This window comes from Furipterus horrens, unplaced genomic scaffold, assembly GCF_987537825.1.
Source record: "Furipterus horrens unplaced genomic scaffold, mFurHor1.1.pri manual_scaffold_8, whole genome shotgun sequence".
NCBI classification, from domain to species: domain Eukaryota; kingdom Metazoa; phylum Chordata; class Mammalia; order Chiroptera; family Furipteridae; genus Furipterus; species Furipterus horrens.
In genome coordinates, this window is record NW_028327178.1 from 85919954 (window position 1) to 85943188 (window position 23235).

The following is a 23235-nucleotide window of genomic DNA, read 5'->3' on the forward strand; positions in this document are numbered from 1 at the left end:
CTGCAAATATTGTGGGAGACATCTACATTTTGAATAAGCTTCCTAAGTGAGTCTTAGGCATATGAACCACTGATTTTTATGGTCTCTAGTCTTCTTTCTTACTCTTGCAAAATTTGCATTAATGTTTTCTATGTAATAATCATTCACTTAATGCCACCTATTTGGGGTAAATGTATCTTATTAATATTTATTCTGTGCTAAGAATATAAAGATGAACTGTACACAGGGGGACTCTACCCTTTGGGGGGACTCTTAGTGATGCATTCAGCTGCTGAGTGCTTTGGACTAGGAACTACTTGGTGCTCATGACGGGAGGGCATGTTTTCTTAGGATTGGATTATGCTTCCAAGAAATACAGGAGGTCTTGGTATTTGACTTCAGGAGCTGCTCAGCCCATAATTCCTCTTTAAATAGGCCCATCATACTTCCAAATCAGGTAGCTATGGTCAGCCGTCATGAGGGAGATGACACATTTCTGGACAGAGAACAAATGGTCAGATTGAAAAAATTAGGTGCAAGAGAAACGATCACTGGCTGAATAGCTGATGTAATAAGTATTAATTAAAAGCTGTAATTCTGAATTCGTGTATGACTATTGGTGACTGGAGAGCTGGTGGTTTAGTTTAGGGAATTGAAAGTTTGTTAAAGGTCTGGAATATTTTACTTTTCTACTTATAGCAAAATTTCCCAAATTGCTGTTTTTTACACGGCCAGGCTTACATTTATTGTGAGGTTCACTTCCTTTTCTTTTTTTTTTTTTTTAAGACTGTAGTGATTTCCTGCTTGCTCTAAGGTAGTGATTTCTTTTAAAAGATTTTATTTATTTTTAGAGAGAGGGAAAGGGAGAGAGAAAAAGATCAATGTGTGATTGCCTCTTGTGTGCCCCCAACTGGGGACCTGGCCTGCAACCCAGGCATGTGCCTTGACTGGGACTCGAACCAGTGACCCTTTGATTTGCAGGCCAGCACTCAATCCACTGAGCCACACCAGCCAGCCCTCTAAGGTAGTGCTATTTTAACCATGGCTGCAGGAGAGTTTTGAAACATTTAGATGCTCAGGCAACAGAGACCTATTCTGTCAGATGATATGGGTGGGGACCCAAGCAGTGGTCTTCTTAAAAAGTTCATAGGTGCTTTCAACATGGAAGCAAAGTTGAGGGCCAGTTCCTCAGGGCAGGGCAGCCTTGGTTATTGGTACACCTCCTTTATTGTCAGTTCCCTTCTTTACCTGCTAAGTTTAACTTACAAAACCTTGACTTTTCTCCATTTGTTTTCAACAGTGGAAGTTATTTTACAACTTTAGCCATGAGAACTTTATTCTACACTGCCTTGTAACTGTACAGCTGTGTCCTGACCTCACAACAGAAACTGAGCTGCTTTGTGTTTCTTATCTTGTTAAAGGGAGCCAACCACTCCTCTATTTTTTTATTCTGAATGGTGGGGAGGAACCGGAGTGTTGATATGGGCATCATTAGGTTCTTGGGGAAGAAAGTGGGCATATCTTTCATTGTTCAGTAATAATTTTAGAAAATACAGAGGAGTAAAATGAAGAAAAGTCCTTTGCCATCCCACCGTTCACCTTTTTTAGTTAATATTTTGGGGTGTGTGTGCATGTGTGCACGCACCCAGTTTTCACATACAGAGGGGGTTACTGCTGCACATACTATTTTTTTCATTGTATAAATCGCCTTTAATTCGGCCCTGAGTGGTGTGGCTCAGTTGGTTGGATGTCATTCTGCAAAGTGAAGCTTCGCTCGTTTGATTCCCAGTCGGGGCACGTGCCTGGGTTGTGGTTTCGTAGGAGAAGCAACTGATCAATGTTTCTCACATTGATGTTTCTCTCCCTTTCTTTTCTCTTTCCTTTCCCTTCTGTCTAAAAATAAATAAATAAATAAAATATTGAAAAAAATTGCCTTTAATTCTTTTCATTGCCTTTAAAAATTGATATCTTTTATTATTACGGTAAGAACATTTAATCTGAGATCTACCCTCTTAACAAATTTTTAAATGTACAATACAGTAAAGTTAGCTGTAAGCACAATGCTGTACAGCAGATCTCTAGAACTCATCTTGCGTAATAAACTTTATACCCATTGAGTAGCAACTCCCCATTTCCCCCTCCATCCCCAGCCCTTGGCAACCACCATTCTATTCTCTGCTTCTATGAGTTGGATTATTTTAGATACTTTGTGTAACATTTGTCCTCCTATGACTGGCTTATTTCACTTAATATAATTTTGTACATACTATTTTTAACCTATTTTCTTATATAATATAAGGTGAACATCTTTCTATGTCAGTAGTTATTTCTGTGCCATCTTTTTAATGGTACTCCTTTGTAAAAACACCACAATTTTACTATTCAGTTTCCTAGCACTGGACATTAGATTTTTTTCCCTGATTTTTGGTCTTATTAATAATGTTGACATGCATAATTTTTAAATCTTCACCTGAGGACATTTTTTCCCATTGCTTGAGAGAGAGAGAGAGAAAGAGAGAGAGAGAGAGAGAGAGAGAGAGAGAGAGAGAGAGAGAGAGAGAGAGAGAGAGAGAGAGAGAGAGAGAGAGAGAAACATTGATTGGTTGATTTCTTGTATGTGCCCCAACTGGGGCTCAAACCCGCAACCTAGGTATGTGTTCTGACCAGGAATTGAATCCATGACATTTCTGTCTATGGGATAGTGCTCCAGCCTACTGAGCCACACTCAGTAGGGCAACATGTATAATTTTATAGCTAAATTTTTATGTGTCCTAATTGTTACCTTGGAATACCTAGAAGTAGCATTTCTTCAGGACAAATATTAGGAGTGAATATGACTGTTTATAATATTTTTGATACATATAACCAATTTGCCTTCCCATTAGCAAATTTATTTTTCATTAGGAATGTGTCTGTTTCTCTACCACCTTATAAATCAGGGTATTAAAAATAATCGACACAGGTTAAAACAAAAAGATACCTCACTTCAATATACTTTTATTTGATTTAAAACAAGGAACAAACATTTATATTGTCATTTGTACTTGGTTTGGGGGGGGATTGATGATTAGAAGCTTTTGTTTTACCCATTTTTATATTAAGAATTTTTGTTTTCTGTTTATTGATTTGTAAGAACTCTTGAAATAGTAAAGATATCAAGCATTGTCTTATGTATGTATAATATATTTTGTCTCTTGACTTTGTGTGGCTGTTTTTTTTCATACCAAAATCTAAAAAAAAGTTTTATATTACAAAATATTAGCCTCTGGTCTTTTTCATTTTTAATGATATGCTAAGAAAGGAGTCTTCCACCCTAACATTATATAATCATTTAGTGGCTGTATTAGTATTATTTTTTTAACCTTAGTATTACTTTTTATGGATTTTATTACTTAATAGTGAGCTGGTTGTCTTGGCATGTTGTATTGAAAAGTCATTGCTTTGTCTTACAATTTGAATGAAGTATCTTCCATATCATATATTCGTTGGTTTGTGGATTTTCTGATTTTTTTATTGTTGTGCCTATTTTGAACTCTCCTGTTTATTATAACTTTATGTTAGCGTCCCTACCTGATAGCTCTATTCCTTTTCTTTTTTCATATAGTTGTGGCTACTCTTGCTTATTCTCCCACAGGAATTCAGCAAGTCCTTTTCCTCCTCTTCAGGGACATGAATTGACTTTCATTAAACTTATATACATTGTGTTTATGGGAAAATGTATACAGTTACAGATTTCTTATTCAAGAATATAGTCAGTTTCTCTGATATAAAAACCTTTTTTATGACTCTTAGTAATAGTTTGTAGTTTTATTCATAAAGGTTGTGTGCATTTTTTTGTTAAATGTATTATGTATTTAGCTATTATTGCCATTTTAAACAGAATTCCTTCATCCTTTTACTTTTTCTGTAAATATCTTAGGTTTTGTGGGCCAGTTGGCCTCTCTCACTTTGTTCTTCCTTGTTGTTTATAAGCCCTTTAAAATGTAAAAGCTGTTCCTATCTGGGGGCCATACAAGACCAGGCTAGGCAGTAGTTTGCCATCTGACCTGGATGCTTATTTCTGGCATCTAGGAAATGTTTCTATCAATACCAAAGAAGGTTTGTTCATCTGTTTTCTACCTAGCCATTTATGTATAGATTCTCTCAGATTTTCCTGTCTCTTGATGTGGTTATAATTTGGTCTTTTCCTTTCAAACACTTCCCTCACCTGTGAGTTGAATGATAGCAGCAACGTCGGCACCCTGCCTTGTTCCTGACATTAATGCACCTCTTGTATCACAGATATGGTTGATGTTGGCTGTTAATTTTCTTTCCCAAGCTAGTAAGCATATTAAGCAAGAATGACTGTTACATTATACAGATACCTTTATTTTTTAAGCATCATTTATTCATCCCACAAATTTTGGGGAGCCGTTAACATAGGCGTCAAGTTTGGCATTGGGATCTGGGGATATAGTCTGTGAGTACTGCCTCTTGTTCTGTAGCTGTCTGGCTGGGCCGGCAGACATTTTCTTGCCCTATTATAACCATCTTCATGGTTCCCAGAAACCGCAATGAGGTGTAATCAGAGGGAGCACTGTTGGGAGTTACCCCAAGGGAAAGGCTACTTATTTTGGAGGGACTGCATGTGCAAGAGCCTGAGGGCTAGAAGAGGACCCAGTACCTTCAGGGCCTGAAAGAGAAATGACAGCATAGTACGGCCAAGCTTCACACAGTGACCCTGTAGCCCTGCTTAGGAATTTGGGTGTCTATTCTCAGGTGAACTGGGATACCATCAAAGGGCATGATAGTTTCTATAGCATGGTTGTGCTGTATTATGGGCAAGTGGTAGATTCATCAAGATGGAACAAGAAAATGACAAGAGACTATTGTTCTGCTGATGAGATGATGGCTGGTGCTGTGGAATGACCAGACTGCACAGATTTGGTAGCTCTTGGTCTGAGGAGGGTGGGCTTTAGCAGTCCTTGCCCGTCAGCGCTCCCTTAAGAATCACAAGGAGGGCAGGAACCAGCCGCACAGCAGGTCAGGCAGAGACAGTGCTTACAGGCCAGCTGGCCTGGGTTGTACTCCTCTGAGAAGGTTGACTGGAAATTGAGCATAATTTTATATACTGTTTGTATAAATTGTTAGGACGGGAATACTGATTAAAGTGAAAATTTTCCACTGCTTACAGCTCTGCATCCTTTGGCAAGTTACTTAATTTCTCTGAACTCAGCTTCCACTTTTGTAGAGTTAGTGTGCAAATAAAGCAATACTGTGCTTACTAGGGAGAAATAATCTATTTGCATAACGAGACGGAAGAGATGAGCTTGGCACACATAGGTGCCTAGCTGGAAAACTGTTGTTACTCTCTTGTCCTTATCATTTTTATTGGTGGTGAACCTGACCTTTCATCCCTTAGCCCTTCCCTTCCTCTTTGCCTTGAGGTTAAGGCCCAGATAGCAGTGGCCTTGCTTATTTTTCTTTCCCAGAGAGTAAGAAGTGAGTGATGGGGTACTGTGAGTGATTTGCCTCCTGTGTCAGACTCCCTGGGGGACCTTGCCTTTTGTTTTAACACAAATTTAACACATACCCTAAATTCCCCTCCCCTCCTTCCTTATCTTTGCTGTGCTTGCCTCTGAGCCTTGGCATTTCCCACACAAAAGTTCAGCCTGAACAAAACACTCTGATCTCTAGTGAGTGGGTGGTTTCTGCCCTTGAGGCTGTCTTCATCACTTCTGAGTTCTTGGCTGTGGAATGCTCTTATCATTTTGGGACTTCCAAATTTGTTCACTGTTCACTGTCTTCTCCCCTTCTTCCCTCTATTTGTTGTCCCCGAGTGTGTCCATCCTTCCCAGGCTTCGCAGCCCTCGTCCGTGAGCCCTTCTCGGAGAGTCCTGCCCTGCACTTTCTTGGGTTCCCGTCCCTCTTGTGCACATTTGGGTTTTCAGGACACTCTTTGGGTGCTGCTGTGTAAGAGATGGACAAAGGGAGCGGGGGGGGGGTCCCTCCAGTAGGGCTTGTGAGGTTTGTTAGTTAAACACCTGGTAGAGAAAAATGTGCAAGACTGCTTGGTGAAAAGTGGTCTTGTCACGCTGGAACTTGTCGCCCTTTGTACCTGGTGATCGGGACAATGGGGAGGGATGTCCATGTCTGAAACAAATATGAGGATAAAAGGAACCAGGGAGAGTGAGTGTATTCTACATTAAAAAGTCCTCATTCCACTCAAGTTAGCATGAGTAGGTGTGGGTTGGGAGACTCTGCTGGCATGTGAGAGGCGATAGGGCTGCGTGGCTCAAAGAGCTTGTTGCTGTCTCTGACTGTGACTTGCATGGCATGTGGTCTTGTGAAAATCCAGCAGTATTGCACCATCTTTTCTGCCTGTCATAACTTTTGGAAAACGAGCTCCTGGCTATCAAGGTAAAGTTCTGTCGGGGCTGCTTCTGGTCGATCTTTTAGGTATGCTCATTGTCATGCTGTATTTTTTTTCCTCCTCCAGATCTGGTGAGGTTTTGGGTGACAGTGGCTAGATCAAGATGTAGATTGTTTTTTAAAATTGTTGTGAAACACTTTAATTAAAAATATAGGAAAAAGGTTAATTCTAAGTAAACATACACCATCTCTGTCAGGGCTACAAATAGAGCCTTTATGGTTTTCTAAGTGATGTTTATAACTTCCCCTTTGAATATAGAAAATCCCTCTTTTATTCATTATGTATTGAAAACTGCACAGTAAAGTGGGTCTTCATATCACCCTACGAACAGCAGAAAAGATAAGGAAAAATATAATGATCCACTTATCTCTGTTCTTGAAAAAGGAAAATTATTTAAAAAATCACTAAACTACAGTAAGTCCCATAGACTTGTTCCTTTATGGGCTTTGCTCTATTTGGTGATATGCAGGTCTCCGCTTTTCAAACTGGCGTGTGTTTCCCTTGGGGGACATGGTCTTGTGCTAAGGACCCACATTTGGGATGCTATTTTTGGGGAGGAGGGAAATATCTTTTTTTTTTTTAATAACATAAGGGGTTTTTATTTAATAGTTATTTCTCTCCACGGTGGTGTTACTCAGTTAATATAAAGGCTTTTTTTAATACATTGACTGCCACACTAGAAAAAAAAAGTTTTCCTCGGAGCCATGATGTTTTATTACAAAGATAGAATAAAAACATTGAAAACAAAATATTTCTTTGTGATTTGATAAAAAAAGTAGTGGGAAAACTTGGAAACAGTTCATAAAGGAAATATTTTTGTTTACATGTCAGATTTAGTGTAATTCAAAGGTTAAAATAAATAGAAAATAAGTAACTTCTATTCATATGATCCACGTTTTTTAATTGCCAGTATTAATTTAATAATAACACCATCAGTAAGATTTTCATGAACCATCTGCAGGGTTTTATCCATGAGGCCACTTTTCACCTAATATGTAGTTTATAGCATGGTAATGTGAGTTGCCTGTGCACCAGGAGACGCCCAAGGTAAAGTGATGTGTGAGTTGTGTTCATGTCACATGGCTCCGGGCTGAAAACTAGGGTGAGTTAAATATAACTCACATGGCAGTTAATGTGTTAAACATTAAATCTCTCCTCCATTCCAATGTCAATATAAAGTTTGTTTTCTTTACATTGTCTTCTCCTTTTCAGTATTAGGTACATTAAATACATTTTTTAACATCTTGTCCCACCAAAGAGAGAAAAGTTTTATGTTTTGACTGGCTGTATTTGATATCTAAGTGTACAGTATTAACTTGAGCAATAACAAAACAAAAATCTAATAAAAATATGGAGGAAGGACTCTTCAGTGATGCAGAAGATAGTGATTATGAGTGAATAGTGGTGACCTCCAAGAATTCTGGACAAGTTATCTTCTTCCAATTTCATGTGCTTTGCCAGTTTTTATAGTATGAAATGTTACTCATGCAAGTTTTAGCCAACTCACTTCTTCGACCCTCTTTCTAAGTAGTAAATACAAATTATAGAATGCATTTTCAGTATGTTACCTGTTATGAAAAATAACCCCACATTTTTCCATTTAACATATACGAAAGGTCTGTCCAGAAAGTATCCAGCCATGCACTATGGTAAATAGAGAACTTATTGAAGAAGATACAAGAAACACTGTACACAGGACAATGATACCTCAGTCCCCTTCAAAGTAGGCACCTTGGGACCTCAAACAGTTCTCCCAGTTGCCATCAGTTTGCCCTGTTGTATTTTTCTGAATCTCATCCATGGTCTGAAAGCTCTTCACTTTCAAAGGTGATTTTAGTATTGGGAAAAACTAGAAGCCATAGGGGGCCAAATCTGGGCTATAGGGGGGCTGAGTCACCTGGCTGATCTGATGTTTCGCCTAAAAACTCTGCCCACGATGCATGAGTGGGCGCGTTATAGTGATGAAGCTGCACCAGGTGCCCATAGCTGCGGCCGTTTCCATCATATTACATATCTCAGCTGACGAAGAACATGGAGGTAGTACTCCTTATTAATTGTTTGGCCTGGAGGGGCGTATTCATGATGGACAACACCTTCCCAATCAAAAAACACAGGTAACATGGTCTCCATCTTGCTGCGACTTTGCTGTACCTTCTTCGGGCATGGAGAACCAGGCGACTTCCTTTGGGATGACTGGGCCTTCATTTCCGGATCGTAGCCATAGATCCACAATTCAACTCCAGTTATGCCTTGAGGAAATCTGGTTCACTGGTAAGGGTTTGAATCAAGTCATTAACAACTGCATCACAATGTGCCTTCTGCTCTAGTGGCAGAAGCTGTGGAACAAATTTTGCCACAACACATTTCATGCCAAGATCCTGACTCAAAAATCTCAGACACAGTAGTTTTTGGAATCCCCAGATCAGCTTCTACTTCTCACACTGTCAGTTGCTGATCTTTGTTGATTACAACCTGTACACATTCACCATTCTCAGGTGTTCTGTTTGTTGCAGACCTTCCAGAACATGGATAACTTTCAATGGCTTCTTGACCGTCTTTGAAGCATTTGTGCCACACTTTTATTTGCACTATACTCATTGCATTGTCCCCCAAAACCTTCTGAATCATCTGAATAGTTTCTGTGGAGGAATGTTCAAGCTTAACGCAAAATTTGATGCAGACTTTTTGCTCTACTGGCTCAGTGGTTTTGAATGCAAAGGCCACACAGTACACATGCTCACTCAACGGTGTCTGCCGCCCCTACCGACTAGTACAGTGAAGTCACCATTGTTCACACATTCACAGTCCAGTCCACTCTCCCTTGGCTGCCAGGTTACATCGACGTTGCACAAACCATTCTCATTAACAATGGCTGAACTTTTTCTGGACAGACCTCATACATCACTTTATTCCCAATTATAGGGAAACAACTAAGAATATAAAATTATCCTATTTATGTTTCTTGGAAACTTTCAGACATCAAAGCTCAGTTTTTAACTTCAATAGCACAAATATTTTCAGGGCTATGTTTGATTCAGGAGGCCCTTCAAAGTCACACCTGCCCATTTCTCTTTTGTGCATATACCCCCAAACAAGCACGAATGCCTGTAATGCAGAGAACCAGACCTAAGGAGAGCGACTGAATCTCTGGCTTCTACTGCTTCAGTAGATAACACCAAAAGCAATGAAATGAGGAGTAAGAACAATTGTGTTGAAACTGAGGTCGTGATGATGGGACCTTGAGGTGGCTGGATCTTGAGCACTCAAGGTTTCAGAGAAATAATACATGTGTAATTTTATCTGACTTGAAATACCTCCTTCCTGGAGCTCTGAATCTGAAACCAAAAGGTTCTCTGTGACAGCGTCTTCCGTGAAGCAGCCATTACAGAAATCACCGGGATGGAAATATCTTTAAACCGGTCTTTTTCAGTCTTAGAACTGTTAATATTTTGGGCAGATAATTCTTTATTGTGGAATCTGTCCTGTGCAGTGTAGGATGTTTAGCCGCACCCCTGGGTGCTACCTGTTAGATGTCATTCATTCACCCCCCGTTGTGATGAAGAGAGTGTCTCCAGACATTGCCAAATGTCTCCTAGAGGGAGAAATCACTCCTGGTTGAGAGCCACTACTTTAAACTGACATGGATATGATATGATCAAGAATGCAAAGTGTGCATGAACATTTTACACCAAAAGAGCCAGCTCAGAAAAAATAGATGTGTGCACCCAGCTGCTCTGTTGCATTGAGGCAGATCTTATGTTCTGGTAACTATTTTATTTTTTCTTTTTACCCTCTAACTATTGAACTCTTGAATTTTGTATAATTCTTTCTCTTATTTGTTTGTATTTCAAATTCTCCTGGTTCATCCAAACTATTTGTCAAATGAAAAATGTCCTTAGCAGAATGTCTTGAACAGGAGGAGGCTTCCTACTTATATATTTCTAACCTTCTTTTAGGCGTGTCTTTACATTTGCTGGACAGCTTGGCCAGGTTTATTCATTCTCAGTGAGAAATAATTGGTGATAAGATTTGACATCATTCTAATCAGAGTGCCAATGAATGTTCTCTGTCCTTTCTCACCCCTACCTGCTGTGCTGTATTTTTCCCTCCATAAAAATTTAGGCACACCTAGGCACGTTCTTCTGTATGTGTGCCAACCCTTGTAGGCATCCTTTGTGCCTTTTATTCTTGAAGCCAAATTCTCCAATGCTTGTTAATCATTGGGTGGATCTCTTTTATTATCCCAGTCATACTTCTTTGTTTGAAATTGAGGTTTTAATTTTCTTCACCAAAACTTGGCAGCATAGACATCTCCCAGTAATTTCCTGCTTTTGACTTTTGTTTAGGTTTTCTCTTAGCTTGGAGCATTGCATTCTTCCTTGTTAAATAATATCGGATTCTCTGAGGTTCTCTGAGCATACCAGGTCCATCTTGGATCTAGTGGTGTTGCTCTCCTTCCCCCTCCTTCTTTACCCCCTAATCTCTCAGTATTTTACCTTCCCTCCTTCAGGGGGTGGCAGTTGGATTTCTTTTTTATGTTTATATTGTTATCTAATCAATATTGAATGTTGTGGCTCTTTTTTTTTTTTTGGTGGCATTCTAGTCTTTTTAAAGTTCGTCTTGCTACCTACCTGGAATTCTGTGTGGCCACTCAATCCTAAATTGGTTGTATCTCTTTAATGATTTGAGTGCCTTCTCCTGCCTTTAATTGGGCACCTTTAAGGAATTTAGAATCTTAATATCCAGCCACTCATGGTAAATTAACTATAACTTCACTGTGTAGGATGGTTGCCATTAGTCACAAGTGACTATTGAAATTGACAGTAAAATTAGACACAATTAAAAATTCATTTTCTTTCTTACACTAGCCACATCTCAAGTGCTTAGTAGCCTGTGGCAAGTGACAATTAGGCTGGCCAAGGCAGAGGGAGAACATTTCCATCATTGCTGAAAGTTTTATTGGATTGTACTGGGCTATAAGATATAGATCATAATACACGTTAAAGAAACATTTTTTAATCCTTAGTATTCTGATATTTTTGGTGAGATATGATCCTCCTCTCCATATTCTGAGTCATGGAGTGACTGTAAGTGCAGAGGGGTGGGGACTTGAAAAGTAGTTAAGTAATATGTTTTTGGGTGTTTGAGTATAACTTGTACTCTCACTTTTTCGTGCAGAATACATGATGACCATGTGTCCTGTGTCATTTGTGTGCTTGAGGTGATTTGGCTGTTTTCTCTTTTTCTAGGTGCTAAGAGATGGTGCTTGTGGGGCTCATCTCTGCCTGAGAATCAGGTGCTCCAGGCACTGGAAAAGCCAACTCTGATCCTGGGCTCCCGGCTTGAATAAGCCTTCACTTCCAGCCACGCCAGTCCAACGACCAAACAACCCGTTTTCTCTTAATGATGGGTATAGGTAAGAACACTACGTCCAAATCCATGGAGGCTGGGAGTTCAACCGAAGGCAAATATGAAGACGAAGCGAAGCACCCCGCATTCTTCACCCTTCCGGTAACAGCATTCCCTGTCTTCCTTTCTTCTTGAATCACTTTAAAGTTATTTTCTGTATTGAATCAGCATAGGATTAGATTTAATACTCATGTTTTCAGTGAAGGTTCAGGCACTTGAAAACGAAATGCTTTTCATGGGAGCCCGCCTTCAGGAGCCCTGGTGGCTGTCTGGTTTTGGCCCTGCTCTCTGCCTGGAGTTACCTGGTGGGTTTAACTTCAGGAAGGAAGCATGCATTGCTGTGCCTGTTGTACAGCTGGCCCAGTGCTTACTCTATACTGGAGGATGTTGAAAGCTTAGTTTTATCTCCAAAATTGTGTTCGTTTGAAATAGCCTTTAACCCGACTTCAGACTTGTATTCCAAGGTGGAAGATTGAATGAATGACTTATTGTTTGGAACCCAAATGTCTGTGTTTTGCATTATGGCAGCAGTGTCTGAGACAGAGGTGGTTTTACCTGGACAAGTGATATTAGTCAGATAAGGCTGATGACACACATTCATTATATTCAGTGCTAATATTTTTCCAGATAATAGGATTATGATTTGGTGTGTATAAAGTTACCTAAAGTGTTAGTTTACAAAATAAAACCTCCCTTTAGAGAGAACTCACCTCAAGGTGTTTTTCTCTTAATGGTGGAAATGAGGTTAATGGCAAGAATACCCTTCTAGGATCCCTTAAAACATGGTCCTGGAATTTGCCTCACTGTGCCATTACTCTGTAAGAAAAGAAAGATGTGAACATGGCATCTTTTAGTGCATTGGTTGACCTGACTGGCATTCACCTTTTGATTTTTACCCTATTAATTCACAGACAGGTGTTCTACTGACTTTGCAACTTCATGTAAAAGTGAATTTTGAAACGGGATTTTCTGTCATATTGAAGGCTTAAGGTTAACACAGGTTTAACACAGGTTTTCTAGAGGAAGAGGCAAGTCAGTGGTTCAAGTTTAAGTTAGATCATCTTTGAAAAGTGAACAGTCATGTTTCGTGCCTGGGTATTGGCTTGGCTGTACCGTACAAATAAGGTGTAGAGGCTGGGGTGGGCCAGCAGAGGGGATGGGTCGGGAGTGGTTGCTGACATAGAATGGGAACCAAGGAAGTTCTATCCAGGCAGCCGGTGACGAAGGCATTGTGAGAGGGAGCTGGGTGAGGAATAAGGATGGGCTGTTGGAATTAGCCAGGGCTGGGTCTTTTTGCCAGGTGACTGCCAGAGGACCATGGTTGAGGTTTGTGCAAGAGTGATTGTAGTGGTGCTGCATGGGCCCTGGGTGGGGAAGGGAGGGAACTGAAGCTGACACATGGGAACGGGGGCTCTGGACAGTGAAAAGGCTTCCGGGTTAAGGGTTTGGTAGACCTGCTGGGGCCAAGAAAGTGGGGTCTTTGGGGTTATCTAGGAGGAAAGACAGGCAATGAAGAACAGGTAGCTTTGAGAGGTGGTAAAGGGGTAGATGGACCCAATTTGGTGTTGGGTTGGATGTGGGTGGTGAAGTACAATGGAAGTCAGGAAGGGCTTGGGATCACGTACCTGGGTGTATGGTGGCACCCCGTGATGGAAATAAGAAATGCACAAACAAGACACGGGGTGCTTTTATGGTTTGTTTTTAAATTGGTGTGGGGAAGTAATGAATTGATAGAATATAGAATTAAGGTTCTGCTCTTTCGTGATACTGTGTCCATTTAGTTAGAAAAGCACTGATTCTTTTGCCCCTGAAGTGTCTTCCATGTTGTCTTCTCTCAGTCAGGGAGCAGATCTCCTACTTTATTGCTGAGAAGGACCAGCTGAAATCAAATGTGAGCGCTATTTAAATTGGCACCTTCTAGCACAGGAAATACTTTTCTGATTTACCCATTAGAAAGAGGGGTAAAGCTGGTATGCACAGGTATGATAACATTTGAGTTTCTGAGGCAGTCCTGATTTATGACTGTTGTTCCTGCTTGTTTATTTGTACAATTGCCCTTTATGCTCACAAGAGTCCTGGTTTGGATGATAAATTATATGGTCACTGTAATCACAGCCAAATTTAAGCATATGAAATAGCTGAAAACATTTTTTTTTTTTTTTGTTCTTGCGGAGGAACTTTTTGAAAAATCTTAATATGATTAGATTTACAGAAAAACAACAACAACCCTGATTATAAAAGCAATGCATACTCAGGATATTTGGAAAATAAAGCATTTAAAAGCTGAAGAATATATTTGAATTGAATGGTTATAGAATTGATCAGAAGACACAGTTGGGTCCCCTTTCACCTTCTGTAGTTACTGCAAATGAATTTTCCTCTTCCTGTAAATTTACACATTAAATTCAGTGCCAGAACAGACTACTTCTATAATCCAACAAGCCAGAGAAATTGAGGGCTTTCCCTGGTTGCTATTAATGTTTGGGGGATTGTATTGTCATCAGTGAAGATGTTGCCCCTGTCTCTCGAATTATAAGTAAGGGAAGGAAAGTTCAAATGTTAAGCAGTTAATAAAAGGCAGGGTTGGATTGCGAGAAAGTATAAAGAAAAGAAAGTAATAGTCAGAAAAAGAGGCCTGGTCCAGACATAAGAAAATATATGAAGAAAACACTAACCCAGGAGAGAGAGTTTGGGGAGTAGCTAGGACAGAGAAAGGGTGGCCAAGAGCTTTAAAAAGAAGGGTGAGCTGCCCTCCTGGAAGAGACCTGAGACCCCAGGGACAGTGGCCTGGTGAGTCTGCTGTTAGATGGGAGGCAAGCAAGCAGCTTGGAGCTGTGCCCTTGTAAGAGTGCCGCCAGGGAGACACCTGCCCCCTCTCCCCTTCTCTTTCTTGTCCCCTCCCCCCTCTTCTCCTTTCTACCCCTTTCCTTTCCTTTTCTTCTTTCCCTTCCCTTCTCTTCTTCTAAGTGAAGTGACCGTTGCAGACAAAGGGAGGGGTGGGTAAAGAAACGATGTAATGGTAACCTTTATTCTTTTGGCCACCGACTCAGTGATCTCAGGTTTGAACATGCTCATTCTCAGCAGTGAAAAAAAGGCATAAGATTTTTGGGGGTGCAAATAGGCCCTATTTTAAAAATCAGGCAAGGAACTCTAAAACACATCCTTGTTCTTATAATTAATTTAATACCCTGTTCTGCGGAGTTCCTTCTTGTACATTCATAAATTGAGGGTTTGGTGTTGTTAGATCTTAAAATCGGAAGTCTCAGTTGGATGATAATAGTTCTCTTGGAAAATATTCTCTTTCTCTCTAAGAATAATTAGATCTTCAGATTGACAGTATGTGATCCTGAGAAGAGTCTCAGGATGAGTGTGTTTCCTGGACCCCACCCAGAGAATTGATTTAATTCCTCTCTTTCTTTTCTTTGAGATGAGAGCTTGAATCTACTGCATAATGGTCATGATGTGAAAAGGTGGGCTGCAAATGAAGATTTTTATGCATGGTAATAGGTTTCTTTCCTCACCTCTTCTTTCTTCCTAGAATTTTTCAACCTTAAAAATTAAATTTTTCGCACTGGTTTTGAAGTTGCACATAGTTGCTTATATTGCAGCTTACTTTGAATTTGAATAGAATTTTGATAGTTTCAACTAAAATGTGGATAGTAGTAATACAAAATACGCATCTAATGGGACAAGAATAACTTGGTATTGAATGATCATAAATGGCAGAGCTGCTGCAGTCACTTCCTAGAGCAGGTTTACAATGTTGGTCCACGTTTCAGCTGATAATCTCTTGGCTAGAGTCACAGACTCTTGGTCCTAGAAAGGGCCTTTAAGGACATCTTGTTCATTCTGCTCGTACTCAATGCCTGCTTTCTGCTCCAAACTGCACCAGACCCGACAGGAACGCAACAGAAGTGGTTGCCCAAGCTTCCTGCCTTCGCCACCCTGGAAGGCCCACCCTCAGCACCTTCCCTGCTGCCACTGCTTTCTTTGGGTCATTTCTTGTCTAGGTCATTATGACAGCCTCTGTATGGGCTCCCTGGCTTCCAGTCTTATTCTTTTACGACCCCCGATTGCCATTTCTGCCTGGGTCTTTTGCATTCCTAGACTGGTTAAAACTCCCTCTTCTCAGTGTAGATACCTGCTGAACCTCTTACCACTAAATTATCCATTCACTCCTAACCTGTGGTCCCCTAAGCTAGGCAGGTAGGCTCCTGACCTTTAATGATTAGAGGAAAGATACTGCAGATTGATTTGTTATAATTGGAACATAATCTGTTGGAGAAACAGCTAATTTCCTGTTGGGATTTGCTAAAGTAGTCTAGGAGGGAGATAGCTATGGTTTATCCTGCCTCCTTTAATTTTACATGTTTTAAAGCATCCATATTTTCCCCCAGGCTTCATGGTACATGTGTGTTGTCAGAGTGAAATGGAACTAGTAGAAAATTGATGTGTTCTTTCACTATCTTTTTAACAGTTAGAATATATATCCTTCCTATCGTCTTATTGGTATAACTTCATTTACAAAAGAAATACATTCACTGCAGACAATTTAATGCTGGAATGAGGAAAAAGTCCAAATTATTTAAAATCCTGTCAGCCAGAAAAACAGCATTCTTATATTTTGGTGTATTTCTTTCAATATATGAAACAAATATTTGGTGTTCTTTTTAAAAATTCTGACACATAGTCTGCTTTATAGAGCCCTTTAACTTCATATTATAACATGGTATGTCAGTGCCGCCGAAAACATATCTTGTCGTTGACATTCTAGCGAGTCATGGATTTAATTTTTCTACTTTGTTGACATAAAGGTCCAAACCTGTAGAAAAATTTTATCAGAATTTGTTTGAGCCAAACTGATGACAGTTCCTGGGAAGCAAGATGCTTCCAAGAAATGAAGATAAGGGAAAGCACTGTGGGGATCAGATTATATGACAGCTAAACAAGATTGTGAGGATGGGTGAGCTTTGGAAGGCTCTGCAAAGAGGCATTTCTAGGTGTGTTAACCTAGCTGCACAGAAACAGTGGAGAGGGCTTGCTAAAGGCAAAGATATCGTCGGCAGCCGTCCGTCTCGAGTGACGATGGTGTAGCTTCTTAAGAGTCTATCTGCACCGCCGAGAATGGTTGTGCAGTCCGACTCGGGAGTGACACGGTATCTGTCTCCTCCCCTGTTGAATCGACATCTTGCGATGACGCTGGAGTGTCCTCTCCAGTGAAGCTGAAGCTACAGAGCCTGGGCAGGGTGATGTGGAGGGTCTGCTGTTGCCCATGCAGCAGACCCCCCCTCTCTTCGCAGCTGAAGGATCCAAGGGAAAGACAGAGTCAATACAGCTTGGCTTCAGGTGCACTGCAGGAGTTGCCGGTGTTGACTACAACGTCAAACCGCCTTAGGGACTCCGGCTCCGGATTTTCTGTCGGGGTTTACTCCCTTAGCCTTTCCCCTGAAGAGGTATGCCGCAAGGCAGAGGAGGTTTTTTGGAATCAGAGTTTTCCTTCTCTGAAAGGCAAAGATAAACCTTGTACTAAAGAAGTTAGGTGCCCAGGGCGTGACCACCCGCCATATCCTGCCTAGTTAGAAATTTATGATCCCATCACCCTGTGAGATTACTTTCTACAGACCCCCCCCCCCAACTTTCATTGGGGCCTTGGGTTGTTTCTAATTCATTAATATAATAAACGATAACCTAGTGTATGTAAACTTCTTGCAATAGTTTATATTTCCTGGTAGCTCTGTGAGAGAGGACACTCCCCCACCAGTACTAGATATTAGATTGAAAAAGCAGCAAATTAGTAAGTGAAAGACTGGTATATAATTGCTTTAGTTTTGCATTTTAATGGGGCAGAACACTTTATCCCTGTGTTCCTTGGTCATTTATATTCTCTTTTGTGAGTTTTACCTTCCCTGCTCCTGTCCCCCTTTATTCTTTTGAGCTGTACTGATAATCAGAAGTGCCACAGAACTATTAGAAGTTACCATTGCAGAGAAAATCCCTGGATCACATTGCAGTTTGAGGAAAAGCCTGTAGCAGTGCCAGCGTTGATAGAGTGTGGCTGTCATGACCCACAGCCTCAGGGAAGAGGAATATCTCGTCTGGCTCATCTGTGGAGAGCAGCTTCATGTTGTGGGCTTAGTTTTGGGGCCTTAAGTGTAAGTCTCAGTTTACAGCCCCTCCATACCTGTGAGAACCTGTGCACTTATTCATGCTTGGAATTGCAGTATGTTTGAGAAGTAAATGAGATCATACATATCTCTTAGGTTCAGTAAGAGCCTCAAAAACCCCCACCCAATAAGTTGATTAGCAGGAAGTAAAAACCACAAACAATGACTATTGAGGAGTCCAGTGAAAAGTTCCTCAAATCTTGCAAAACACCAGTAGGGGGTAGAAAATATTTTACTCCCTTATTCTATTCTTCTCCCCAGCAACATGCCCAATAAATCACCAAGTACCTTCTCCCGAGCAACATACCCAACAAAACACCAAGTACCTCGTTGTTCCCACCATTGTGCCCGCTGTTACCCCCAGGCTCAACCCATTGTTCTCGCCGTTACCCTCAGGCCCAACCAATCACTAGGTGCCCCGATACCCTGTTCCAGTCATTCTCTATCCCTCCCTTTAAAACCTTGTCACTCTGTATGCCAGCTGCTGTTCTCTCCTTTGAGACAGCCCGCAGATTCCTCTTAATAAATCTTGCATCTCAGCTTCCTTGGTTTCGGTTTTTACTATTTCTAACAATATCAACAACAGATCGTGTACACAGTAGCAACTAATCAGTGTTTGTTCCACTTCCCTCCTGCATCTTCACCATACCCATTGAACCAGAGAACAGTGATACAGAAGGGCAGGTAAGGATTTGAAAAGGAACTAATGCCGTGACTGTTGTGCAGATGTGATGGACTTTGGGAAATAGTCCTGCCCGACTCCTCTGATAGGCTTCTTCCAGGGCTAACACGTTTGTGGGCCATGGAGGGTGGGGACCATATGGGGAGTGAATATCTAGATTTAAAAAAAAGATTTTGTTTATTTTTAGGGAGAGGGGAAGGGAAGGAGAAAGGGAGAGAAACATAAATGGTGGTTGCCTCTCGTGCACCCCCAACTGGGACCTGGCCTGCAGTCCAGGCATGTGCCCTGAGCAGGAATCAAACCAGTGACCCTTTTGGTTCACAGGCCAGCACTCAATCCATTGAGCCACACCAGCCAGGGTTAGATATTTTTTAAAGCCTCAGTCAGGATCCTGGAGGAAAGAGCTTAAAGTCTGGAGTCAACAGTGGGAGAGGGGTCCCCAAAGTCCCCACAGCTCATGGTTTTGGAGATGTGGAAAGGAGATAATACATACAGCTTCTAAGGTACTTTGACAATCTGTGGCAAGGCTGATAGCTAGATAATAGCAGTGCTGCAGCCCAGGGCAAGAGGATAGATGATAGGCTTAAGATACTTTTCATAAGAATGATGGATAGTTCTTTGGGTGGGGGTGGAGGGTCAGCATTTAAATGAGGGAGAGCCATGATGATGTGGAGAGAAGCTACACAGTCTGAAGGGTCTGAAAGAGGGTATACTAGAGTTGGCTAGGAGGCCTGGCGTGTAACGGGGAAGCCACGTCGTTTGGAGAGAGTCCATGATGAGGTCTGGAGTCATCATCATCGTCATCGGCAGCCGTCCGTCTGGAGAGACGATGGTGTAGCTTCTTAAGAGTCTATCTGCACCGCCGAGAATGGCTGTGCAGTCCGACTCGGGAGTGACATCGTATCTGTCTCCTCCCGTATTCAATCGACATCTTGCGATGACGCTAAAGCTACAGAGCCTGGGCAGGGTGATATGGAGGGTCTGCTGTTGCCCATGCAGCAGACCCCCCCTCTCTTCGCAGCTGAAGGGTCCAAGGGAAAGACGGAGTCAATACAGCTTGGCTTCAGGTGCGCCGCAGGAGTTGCCGGTGTTGACTACAACGTCAAACCGCCTTAGGGACTCCGGCTCCGGATTTTCTGTCGGGGTTTACTCCCTTAGCCTTTCCCCTGAAGAGGTATGCCGCAAGGCAGCGGAGGTTTTTTGGAGTCAGAGTTTTCCTTCTCTGATAAGGTCTGGAGTAAGAAAGAGGAAACTCACTGGGAAACCTGCATGGAGAACATGGTGGCACGGCTGATGAGGCTGGAATTGCAGGGACCTATCTAACCAAGTGTGGATTAGTGGGAGATGCCTGAAATGCAGAACTGTGACTAGGAATACTGAGCCGTGTACTTCTGCTTTTCTGAAAGACGGTACCTCTGACAGGTGTCTTCTGAAACTGGCCTGGTTTGGCAGGGGGAGGCAGTACTAAGTGTTTTGGGGTGTTTTAAAGGGAGTGGGACATAACAGTAGACACTTGCCATTATTCTGAATCTGTAAAACTTACTCTTTTTTAAAAAAATTTTATTTATTTATTTTTAGAGAGGGGGAAGGAAGGGAGAAAGAGAGGGAGGGAAACTGATATGAGAGAGAAACATTGATTGGTTGCCTCTTGCATGCCCCCAACTGGGGACCTGGCCTAAAACCAAGGCATGCGCCCTGACCCAGGATTGAACCGGTGACCTTTTGGTTCACAGGCTAGCACTCAGTCCACTGAGCCACACCAGCCGGGGCTGAATCTGTAAAACTTTTAAATTAAAGCCCCTTTCCTTTTCCATCGGACTTTTGTATTGGGAGTCATGCTTCTTGGTGGTGGGCAGTTGGAACCCACAACTGTTCCAGAACGGCATAGGCTGGGTTCTGTAACATCAATGTGAGTGTGACCCAGACCCCGAGGGAATTACTTAAGCTTTTTGGCTGTTAGTTTTCCACATCTGTAAAAGTGGACTAAACAGAGCATCTGTCTTAGGCTTGTTTGAAGGATTAAATGAAGAAATATATGTAAATTTATGAACATGGTACCTGGCACATATGAAATGTGCAATAAATAAGAGAATAAGTAGAAACTAGTGGTTAGGATAGCTAAGTGTGGAAATGCTTCGACAAAACTTTTTTTCAATATATTTTATTGATTATACTGTTATAGTTGTCCCAATTTCTTTTCCCTCTGCTCCCCTCCACCCAGTGACCCCCCCTTCCTCCAGTTGTCCCCTCCCCTTAGTCCATGTCCATTGGTTGTGCATATAGTCCTTCTCAACCTCTTCCTGTCTACTCCACACCCTCCTACTATGCTTCTTAACTCCTGTACCATCTCCCTCCCTTTTCCCCTTCCCCCTCCCTTCTGACCTCCCCCCAATATGTTCCCCATACCTATAGTTCTTTTTCCACTCTCGTTGCCTACTTAGTTTGCCTTTGTTTCGATTCTCTAGCTTCTGTTGTTGGTTGTTGTGATGGAGTTTTCATTTTAAGGTTCATAATTTTGATCCTCCTTCTTCTAAACCAGCCCCTTTAACATCTCATATAATAATGGTTTGGATCTAATGAACTTCTTCAGTTTTACTTTGTCCTGGAAGCACTTTCTCTGCCCTTCTATTCTGAATGCCAATTTCGCTGGATAGAGTATTTGTGGCTGTAGGTTTTTGCTTCTCATTACTTTGAATATTTCTTGCCAGTCCCTTCTTGCCTGCAGGGTCTCCTTTGAGAAATCACCTGATAGTCTAATTGGGACCCCTTTGTGCATAATTCTTTTCTCTCTCTTGCTGCTTTTAATATTCTCTCTTTATCTTTAATTTTTGACAATTTGATTATAATGTGTCTTGGAGTGGTTCTCCCTGGGTCCAGTTTTTCTGGAACTCTCTGTGCTTCCTGGACCTGTGAGTCTATTTCCTTCCCCAAGTTTGGGAAGTTCTGCTTCATTATTTTTTCACATAACTTTTCAATTTCTAGTTATTCTTTGCCTTCTGGCAATCCTGTAATTTGAATGTTTGTTCACTTATAGCTGTCCCAGAAGTTTCTGAGCCTCTCTTTGTGTTCCTCCTTTTTTGTTTTCTCTTTCTGCACTGGTTGACTGCTTGTTCCTTCCCTATGTTCCGATTTGTTGATTTGATCTCTGGTTTTCATTTCCTCACCACTTGTCTCGTATGTGTTTTCGTTCGTTTCAGTATGACTAGTTTTCATTCCTTCCCTGTCTTGTTCCAATCTCTTGTTAATTCTGTAAGCCACCTTATGATTATAGCTCTGAACTGAGCCTCAGAAAGATTTATTTGCTCATCGGTTAGGTCCCTCATCTGCTGCCTGGTGAGCCTCGTCACCGGGATTTCAATCATGGTCTGCTTCATCCTGACAGTTTTCTGTTTACCTTTGCTTCCTGGGAGGGCTGTGGGGGGCGGAGCCCCATGCACTCATCACTACCCGGCGACCAGCGACCTTTGTCACCGCTCTGTGGCGCTTTGTGCGGGGGCGGGGGTCCATGATGGATTCCTGCCATTACTCTCCGCTGAGAGACCAGGAGTCTCCTCCTCTGTCCCCACGCCCTCTGGGCCTCACAGTCGGAGGCAATGAGGGTCAGCCTTCCCCAGCGTTGGAATCGCGAGCTGCCGGGTTGGCAGCCGGGACTGCTCCCCTGGCGTTTCTCGCAGTCCCGCTGCCATCCCCGCTGCTACGCGGACAGCACAGCCCGACCTTTCCGTCCTGATTCCGATTTTGCCCCTCCTACCCGTCCAGACGAGCACCGCTGGTTTATAACTTCACACGTTGGGCTTCCATGTAGTTTTATTTTCTGGAATTTCTGGTTATCTTTGGTTTTGAGGTAGCTGTATTCCTACTTAGTTGTGGAGGGAGACAGAGCGTGTCTGTCTAAGCCTCCATCTTGGCCTGAGGTCGACAAAACTTTTTGACCAAAACATTGAAAGTCACATTGAGGTGGGAGAGAATACTGGGTTTTTTGTTTTGTTTTTGTGTTTGCTTCATTTCCTCTCCTTGAAGGAACTTCCTTGTGGCTGTATTCATAGAAACCAGAAAAGAAAGATCCAGATGAAAGGGGTCCTGCTTTTACACTTGATATGTGGTGAGAGGGTCTACATACATGCTTGTAAGGCAGAAAGCATACTTCCCTGGTCATTACGTGTCTTTGCTTAAACAGGCTGGTACTTGAGCAAACTGTTCTGTAACATGCTTCACCACACTTAACAAGACAGCCTGGACCTCTTTCCCAGAAAGTTAGAATATATTTTCCTCATCCTCCTTAGCAGCAGCTTGGCATTTAACTTGAAGATGTACCATAGTTTTGTTAATTGTTCATTGAAGGGAGTTCTAGCTTTACATTTTTCTTTTTTAAACACTAGTAATATATTAATATGATTCAAAATTTTAGAATACAAAAGGTATAGAGTGAAAAGTCCCTTGTACACGCCAATTCTCCTCACACACTACTTTTCAGAAATGGCTTGTGACTGTGAGAAAATACAATACATTCTCATTTCTTTTTATACACACATGTATGTGTTTCTAAATGTCTCTGTCTGTAGTTCTGCTTCATTTACTAATACACAGGG

General features: G+C 41.7%; 1 protein-coding gene and 1 pseudogene across 3 annotated transcripts in view; one reads left to right on the forward strand and one right to left on the reverse strand.

Annotated features, from left to right (window-relative positions):
* Positions 1-23235, forward strand: part of SLC23A2 (solute carrier family 23 member 2) — a 121145-nt gene that overhangs the window by 34833 nt on the left and 63077 nt on the right. For all 3 annotated transcript variants that reach the window (XM_090286075.1, XM_090286077.1, XM_090286076.1), the window contains one exon: positions 11641-11902. In XM_090286075.1, the coding sequence (XP_090142201.1) occupies positions 11795-11902 (108 nt within the window). In that variant the 5' untranslated portion in view covers positions 11641-11794. The remainder of the gene's footprint in view (positions 1-11640; positions 11903-23235) is intronic.
* On the reverse strand, positions 9444-10821 carry LOC150003281 (small integral membrane protein 30-like; annotated as a pseudogene).